General features: G+C 47.2%; 1 protein-coding gene across 4 annotated transcripts; it reads right to left on the bottom strand.

Annotated features, from left to right (window-relative positions):
- Positions 1-2,304: 2,304 nt before the first annotated feature.
- Tpbg (trophoblast glycoprotein) lies at positions 2,305-5,643 on the bottom strand. 4 transcript variants are annotated; one of them, XM_059268308.1, is made up of 2 exons: positions 5,120-5,643; positions 2,305-4,110 (listed from the first exon to the last, which is right to left on the bottom strand). In XM_059268308.1, exon 2 carries the CDS (start codon positions 3,768-3,770, stop codon positions 2,490-2,492), a length of 1,281 nt encoding a protein of 426 aa, XP_059124291.1. In that variant the 5' UTR covers positions 3,771-4,110; positions 5,120-5,643; the 3' UTR covers positions 2,305-2,489. The 4 variants fall into 4 exon arrangements, with proteins under 4 accessions (XP_059124291.1, XP_059124295.1, XP_059124292.1 ...); XM_059268312.1 differs by lacking the exon at positions 5,120-5,643 and adding an exon at positions 4,780-4,864; XM_059268309.1 differs by lacking the exon at positions 5,120-5,643 and adding an exon at positions 4,281-4,711.
- Between the last annotated feature and the right edge of the window lie 3,149 nt (positions 5,644-8,792).

Raw genomic sequence — 8,792 nt, 5'->3', positions numbered from 1 at the left:
AGGAACTTAGAACGCTTGTGAGCTTCTAGACATCACGCATTATGACGGTACAAAATAAGGTTCTAGTACATCAGCAGGTTCATGCAGGAGAGGACAGTGGGGGGTGGAGGTGGAGGGAAGAATGACCACCTCAAAACAGCCACCTCCGAACAAACAGGCAAATCATCTTCATTCGGTCGGATTCATCACTGCTTTGGGAGATGATTAGGAAAAAAAAAAAAAAAAACAGAAAGGGAAAAAAAGCCAATGATCCTACAGAGTTCCTGAATCTTCAATAATGCACAATTTTTAACTATTCAACTATCAGCTGGCAAAGAAATAAGCACGGTAATGCAGGCTCTGTTAGTACTGTATAGTATCTACACATCCACCAACCTGTCATCAATAGCTCATTTCTACTATTTATTAGGTATTTTTACTGTTTTTGGCAGACTAACATCTTCATTACTCTTTAAAAACAATGGCAGTTAGCCAGTTTATAAACGCCAAATAAACACTTACCATGTTTAATGAAACACTAAGTATCATATATTTAGTCTCTAGTCAGGTAATTATAGGGTCAGAAATATTACCCATACATAATGAATACTATTTCACAAAATAGGCCATACACAGCTGAAGATTTTTAAAGCCCCATATTCTGACTAGACAATATAACCAATTCTAAGCAACGAATAGATTCACATAGTTTTGAAAACTCCTGAATTGAACTGCAAGAAGAGATTTATAACAAGGTCTGATCTATCTATTTATAAAAATAGCAAAGTGTAAGTTTTATTTAAAATGTAAAGTACTGTAGACATGAATCATTTAAAATGAAAATGGGTCCTTAAGTTTATTGCTCTAAGTGTCCTCCTATTTTAAGTTAGAGAACAATGGTTAAATTTAAGTTCCTTTATACGATGGCTTGGAGACAGATTAATGAAATTTACTGTTCACTGTAAGTGCCCAATGATGGCAGGAGGCAGGGGAATAGAGATGAACTAGAATACTACAGGACAAGAGTGTTAATGAAGAATTGCTTTAATTTATTCCTTATGTGATTTATTCCTTATGGAGGTATATACACTTACATAGAGCTTAGCCTTTTTTAAAAAGCCCTCAAATTCTTAAATACTGAACATAAAAACCCAATAATTACTTATGATGATTGCTCCTAGATACAAATATTTATCTCTGGTTATCTCTTTAAGCTTAAATGCAATAATGGTAATTTTAAAAAATACATTTGTTTGATCCATTTTGAAAATTTAAAAAATGTTCTCAAGACTCTGAATTCCAATTTATGACCTCTGAAAATATTGTTTGTGCTTTAAAAATATTTTATTCCAGAATATTTTAAGATACTTTGTTTTCAAACATTTATTGCTACCACATGAATCATACTTGGCTCTAAAATTCCATGGAGCAACTTCATTCAATTTTACTTATATTTCTGTCTTAATAACTTCATTAGTCTATACAAAATGGCAGCTGTGAGATGTTTATCATAAAGAACTCTTTGCTATTACCAACTTCACAACAATGAATACCATTAACTTGGAGACCTTTAGTAGTCTGGCTATAAATATTTTAATTCTATTTAAGCCCTAAAAGAATCCACCGTTTCAGAAGTATCTTGTCTATTTATATAAGACACTGCTCCAGTTTGATCTCAGGTCTGCTAACTAATAACTTATCATCCGAACCAAGACCATTCAATACCAGTGCCTTTAATCCTCCTTTCAAAATACCAAACTTGAACACACCATGCTTCTTTTAAGACTCTTTATTGATTTTTTTTTTTTTTTTTAACAATCCGGTCTGTTGGATCTCAATGCAGTTTATAAAAAAACAAAAAACAAAAAACAAAAACCCTGAAGACAGTTTCCTATAAACTGCAATCAAAAAGTAATTTAGTTTGTCAAAGAAGTTATCTGAAGTTGCAATTTTTAATATGCAGAACAGTAAAATGTAAGCATGCTCTTGGATGCAGGTGCTCTTGTGCACTAAGTTCTAGGTAAGAGCTTGCTAAGGTCTGCAGGCAGTTTGGGGATGCAATTATTTTCTCCATAATATAGATAGGTGAAGATGAAACTCATATTTATGAATAACGTTATTTTTCTCAAAAAATTTGAGGCAGCTTCCGTTGAATGCTATCTTTGCTACACCTTGAACTAGGTTAATAAGGAAGAGTCCATGTCCATGCCGGAACTTTTATAAAAAAAAAAAAAAAAAAATCCTCCGCAGGCATGAAGGAGTACCGAAAGGAAAAGGGTAAATTAACATTGTATGCACAGTTGTTCATGTTCTGACATTAACACACGAAGAATTTTTACATAACAAGGAAGCAAAATCCCTTCACTGCTTTCAAGTCAGTCATTGGTGCTGATGGTGGAGGGTGAAGGTGGAGCAAGCCTAGTAAAGGGGAAAATGAGAAAAAACTAAAAACAGACAAACAAACCCAAGTCTACATCTCATGCAGAGCTGTCCTTGGCCAGTCCAGTTTCTCAGACATCCGAATTGGAACTGAGATTTGTTAACCTGGGGTCCGCATTGATTTCATATCTGTAATGATACCCTTCCATGTGATCCCTGCAGGCATCTCTGATGTTATGCATCCACTTTTTTATGCCTTTACGGTTCAAATACAAAACGAGGAGGAAAATAGCGCCTATCAGAGCTAAAACAATACCTAGGAAGACATAGGACGTCTGCAGGGATGGGGGGAGGGGAGGGTAACAGTCCAGGTCGGAGGTGTTGAGGTCCAAGAGGCCACGATTCCTCATTTTTTCTGGGAATGCACAGGTGAGCTTGGCTTTATCGGGCACCACCTCTGTCTCTTTAAGCCAGGCCACCATGTCAGCCATGTAGCAGTCGCAAACCCAGGGATTATTGTCCAGGAACACCCTGACACGAGCCAGGCCTTGCCACTCTGCCAACGTGGAATTGTGAAGGACCTTGAGGGCATTGTCCTCCAAGTGGAGGCTTTCGAGATGTGTCAGGTTGCGGAAGGACGCATAGGTCAGGCTCACCAGAGAGTTGTTGCGAAGGTCCAGGTGCGTGAGACTCGGCAGTTGGGCCAATAAGTCCCGAGGCAGGTAAAGGAAGTGATTGCTGGCCAGCTCCAGGCGACGCAGCCCTTGGAGCGCGAGACCTGAGCGCAGGGCAGCTGCCACCATGCTCTCGAAGGCCACCATGCCCTCGAAGCTTCCGTTCTGCCGCTGATCCTCAGGGGGCACGATGTGGTTCAGGATCAGCTCCACCAGGGGGCTGGGGGCCAAGACGCTGGCGTTGCTGCCTGCAAAGGCGAAGGCGCTGAGGTTGGTGAGAGGGTTGTGGCTGAGATCGAGCTGGCGCAGGCCGGGCAGATGCTCGAAGGCACCTGCACACACCTCCTTCAGGTGGTTGCCGCTGAGGTTGAGCGCCGCCAGGTCGGCGAGCGGAGGCCGCCGGGCGAAAGCGCCAGCCGGGAGCACGGTCATCTGGTTGCCGGTGAGGAAGAGGTTGCGAACGTAGGGAGGCAGGTCCGCCGGCACCTCCATCAGGTTGCGGTTAACGCACTTGACCGTGCGCGCCGCCTCGGAGCACTCGCACGCCGCGGGGCATCGCTCGGCTGGCGGAGGCTGCACAGACCCCGAGGCCAGGAAGGCCACCGGAGAGGTGGAAGACGAGGGTACCGAAGAGCTGGGCGCCGACGCCGAGACCCAACCCAGCAGCACCAGTGCCAGCCGTGCCAGCCGCAGCCGCCCGTCCCCGGCGGCGGGGCCCCGGGAGCCCGCCCCAGGCATCGCTACTCACGGCTCCCCGGAGCTGGGACGGCGCCCGCTCCCAAGGCTCGACCCGCTGGGCCCCGCGGGCGCGAGCCGGCCACAAGCGTTGGCTGCAAACTTTCCTTGCCTGGGAGCGAAGGGAGCGCAGGGGGTGGGGGGGAACACCAAAGCCGGAACTTGGCTTACCCGGCGCCACCGGGCGTCCCCCTCCCGGAGCGGCTCCCCGCCCTTCCCTCCAGCGAGTACGCACGGCCGGTAGCGACACGGGCCTCAGCGCTCCTCCTCCCGCCGCCGCTGGAGTGGCACCTCCTCGACTCTTTTGTTGGCGCCTTTCGCAGGGCAGGATCGGATGAGCGACCTGGGACAGGCGGGAGAGAAGTGTGAGGAGCGGCGATAATCGCGGCGCCCCGAGGACGAGCCAAGTTGTCCCCACCTTCCCCACCGGGCCCTAGCCTCCGCGTGCGTCCTTCCCTACAGAGGGACGCGGTCCCCACTCCCGAGCACTAAGCCTGCCTCTTCCGGGCTCACATCTGTACCAGGGCCACCTCCCGCCTTGCTTCTGCGGGGATCCCACTCTTCTCTCGCCTAGAACTTCTTGCAGAGCCGGCTGTGTCCTGCAAGCAAACTTCTCCCTTCCCAGGATCCCCGCTCCTACCGCCCCCGCCGACCACCTGCCTTCCGGGGTCCCCGCCCCTGCCTCTCCTCCCCGCCCAGGTTGGGATGAGAGCAAAGTTTCGGGTTACGTGACTCTTTCGATCTCTTTTTGTACCCTCTTGGATTAGTGGGGGAAAGGAGTGAAGAGCCAGACAGCTGTCGCCCACTCCCAACTTCCTAGTTCCTGGCCTTCCAGCACCCCAGAGGGTCCAGGCGTCACCAGAAAGGGGGAGGGAACCCGCCAACAATGCGGCCATGGGACCGTGGGCGGGTTGGTAGCCAGGACCCCCGCTCCGTCCACTCCCCAGTGTGGAAAGAAGCCCCGTTCCCGCCTCCAGGTTCCTGCTCTGGCTGCTGGATCCCCGCCTCTCACCTCTGCGCCCGGCGCCTCTAAAGCCAACTCCCCGCGCCCTCCCGGCTCCCGCGGCGGGCGCCGACTCTCCCTAGCACCCAAGCCCCTAGCCCAACCTCCACGGCTGGGAAAAACCAAGCCGGGGGGCGGGGGAGGGCCAGGGCTGCTGGAGAGATTGCGGCCGCACAGCCCACCTCGGCTGCCAGGTGGGGGCTTTAAGGAGGGAGACGAAGGGGACCGGGGCTGCGCGCATTCTCCTGTCCGAGTTACACGAGCCACGCGCCCGGGAAAGAGGAGCTGCCTTTCTCTTCCCCCTCCCCGGCATCCTTTGGTGGTTCCGTATTTTGCATAGCGTATTTACCTCGGACAGAAACAAAACCGCTGGTGGATCTCTTGGAATTCACGCTGCTTCGGGCATCGCTGGCAGTGCTGAGATGGATTTAAGCGTGACCCACATCAACGCAAAGCAGCAGTAGAAAGGAACGAGCTGCACACGTTACATCCGCCGCGGCAAACGCCCGGGTTGTGAGGGAGATTCAGAAAGTCTCCTCTCGCGTGGCTCGGTTAAGGCTGGCAACTTCAGATTCAGGAGTAGTTAGTTGATGCCTTCCTACCTGTGCCACCCCCGCACGCCTTGGGTAGTTATGAAACTTGTGAAGAAGAGTCAACTTTAAAGTGGGGGAGGGTTAGTGGAAAGAACACTCATTCTTGATTCATTATGAGGTTGGGTTTTTTTTCCTCCCCTCTCTCCTCTCAAAATTAAAACCAGAGGGAAGAAAACGGCAGCTAAAACAGCCCAGAAACAAAGGCAAATAGCAAAGACGTGAGTCACCCGGAAAGCTCCCTCCACCAGATTCGGTGCGTTGTGTCAGCACAAGTCACTTACGCAGGGAGCGCTCGCGGCGGGAGGTGGGCGGGCTGACCTAGGAAAGAAGTTTGTCCCAAAGCCTGTCTCCCAGGGGGCGCTGGCAGGCGCCGGATGATGGATTAGGGAAAGAGCTGGAATGCTTATAGGACCAATGTCATTAAATCGGGGAGATCTGGAGTTCCGAACGACCTGTCATTGCTCTTTCAAAAACTCTTTATCTTCTTATCCCCAGTCAAATAATTTTCCCTAATGTAAAAGGTGTGGGTTATTCCAGTCTTGTTCATTTCAGAGAGAAAATGACAGGAGAAACATGGCTGGGGGAAATGAACACCAGCCAAACAAAAGGGATCCAATTAACGATGCTGGAGGTTGTTCCCACAACATGCATCCTTACTGTGGTGGTCCAGTTCTGAATCTATGGCTGATTCCTTCTGCGGAAAGAGAGTTTACACAAACACCAGCCAAAATGGCCCAGGAAAAAAAGCTGCAGAGCCTGGAGACTGCAGAAATTTGCACAAAAAGACAGTTTCATTAATTTGCATCTTCAGCACATTTATCTAAATCCCTTTCTCTTATTTTTAAAAGTGTTTTTTGCAATACAAATGTGAAAAGCTTTGGGGGAAAAAAGACTCAGAAGCTGAAGTCGTGTTGTATATGGCAATCATGGAGATGGTTATATAAAACCATACATGTGCTAGAACTGAGAAGACTATACACTGAAAAAGGCAATTTTACTGCCTAATTTTTGTAGTAAAGTAAATGGCATGGGAAGAATTTTTTTCTGAACCTCTATCATGGTCTTAAATCTGATTCTGTCAAAAGAGCAAATGCTCTTGTGCTCCAGCTCCTTAGAATTCAGAAAAACAACACATACTCTCATCTGATCCTCAAAACACCTCTGAGGCAAGATACAGTAGCATTAGGACTATTGTCCTGCCCTAGGTCCTCCTGTTCAGTTTTCCAAATTTAAAAACAAACAAACAAAAACTACAGCTTTGAGCTAATATGACCCAGCATCGACTGTCTTCAACTTGCCTAGTCATACCACTTGATAACAATTGCCCCATTTACTCTGCACATCACTACCAAGATAAATCTTCTCACTCCAGTTTTACGGATGAGGAAGCTGGCATAAAAGTAAAGTATAGGACGTTGTCAAAGGGAAGATGGAGATGAAACCAGCCTCAGGTCTGCCTGCTTCTCGTGTCTTTACATCCACCTCTAGAACAGATCAGAAGACTTATGCAAAGTCCCAGTCTTTTAGGATGTATTCAGCCTGCAGCCAAAGGTGGCTATGAATGCATCCTACACACACACACACACACACACACACACACACACACACACACACACTACAAACTTACTTAAAACAGATTTTTGTTTTGTAACCCAGTTATGTGGTTCTCTCATGTGAGCTTCAGAGATGATGGTGTCACCATGCAGTGTCAAAGGTCAGGCATGCCTGTAGGTGGCCAGGTAAGCAGTACACCTGAGTGTCTTTCAACTTTTCCTCTGCAGTTAGCAGCTAGCTAGAACCAGAAACAAATTCTTTTGCAACTCCTGCACTTACATGCTGTGTGGCTTCTGTGTGTTTCTGCTACGTGTGGTTCTACTGGAACCACAAGTAAAATTCAAAGGATGTCCATGAGAATTGAGATACACTTAGGCAAATCAAATGTTGTTATTATGCTCTCCTTAATTATTCTCCTTCCGGGTATCTATTATGATTTCTTTCTTTTTTTTTTTTTTTTTCCTAGACAGGGTTTCTCTGTGTAGCTTTGTGCCTTTTCCTGGAACTCACTTGGTAGCCCAGGCTGGCCTCAAACTCACAGAGATCTGCCTGGCTCTGCCTCCCGAGTGCTGGGATTAAAGGCGTGCACCACCACCGCCCGGCATGATTTATTTCTATAACCATGTTAATGATAGTAGCACAGGTTGAGAAAAGGTCTCCATAAAGTAGAGTTGCTACATTTAACAAATGAAAGACAAGACACAGAGTGAAGTTTAATTTCAGTTAAACGATGAATACTGTGGTGTTGTCCACAGTTCAGTTGGGTCTTCCCACTTTAATTACCCTAATCTAGATGATCCCTCCCAGGCGGCGCAAAACCTTGTCTCATTGGTGATTCTACACCCAGTCAAGATGACAATAGTAACCATCACATCTCTACCTTTTGTCAACTTGACACCCAAACACATTACTTTTAAGCTAGAAGCTTCTTCAGCACAGCTCTGCAGGCTTATGGATATCCCATAATGCAAAAGGGATTTGGTCCAACTTCCAAAGCCTGTATAGTCTTTAAGAATCCCAGCACTGTTTAAAATCCTTTGATTTGGAGGTGCAATCTTGTGGCTCACTCTATCTCACTGTAGATCCAAATCAAAGAACTGAACAACAGCCACACCACAGCCAAAGGATATGCTGTCTTGAAATTCTTCCTGTCAAAGAAATCAGTTCATGACTTTTTAATTCACCATCACACAAGTTCTCAGGACACACGCAGAATTTCAGCAGACTCTTGGCCAGAATGTAACAAGAACTGGCCCCTAGCCCAGTTCTTGATAGCCCTTGTTCCCTTTGAAACCTTGTGAACTGAGTCTCTGCTGTCTGTTTTCTCTAAGCATGCTTGTCTCCCAAGTTCCTACCAGAACACACCATTAAGCTATGCTTTTAGTATTTGAGGGCTTGTCTTGTCCAAAGTTTCAAACTCTTGCACGTTCTTCTTGCAAACCAGTTCCAAAGGCCTAAGGACCATGGGAGTCAGTTTGTTACAGCAGTGACCTCACACCGCCTCAGTTTCCCGTCTCAGTTGCTTCTCCTGTTACTGTGATAAAATGCTCTAACAGATCCCGTTTAAAGAAGAGAGCATTTACTTTTGCTGACTGTCCAAGGGTGCCGCCACGTGTGTCTGGGGAGTCTTGGCAGCAGGAGCTTAGGTCAGATGATTAAATTGTGTTCACGATCAAGAAGCAGAGAGCCCTAAGTGCTCAGTGCAGCTCACTTTCTCCCTGATATTCCTCCAGGACCCCAGCATATGGAATGGTGCCGTCCACAGTTAAGGTGGGTCTGCCCACCCCACTTAACCAAATCTAGATAAACCTTCACAGATATGCTCAAAAGCTTGTCTCCTAGGCAATTCTAGATCCTGTTGAGTTGGTCATATTA

Source organism: Peromyscus eremicus, chromosome 7, assembly GCF_949786415.1.
Source record: "Peromyscus eremicus chromosome 7, PerEre_H2_v1, whole genome shotgun sequence".
NCBI lineage: Eukaryota > Metazoa > Chordata > Mammalia > Rodentia > Cricetidae > Peromyscus > Peromyscus eremicus.
The sequence above is the reverse complement of the archived record's forward strand: the minus strand, read 5'-3'. Positions and strand labels throughout refer to the sequence as shown.

What these genes read in the sequence shown, in the direction of transcription:
- Tpbg (XM_059268308.1), bottom strand. Translation starts at nt 3,770, where the DNA reads ATGCCTGGGGCGGGCTCCCGGGGCCCCGCCGCCGGGGACGGGCGGCTG.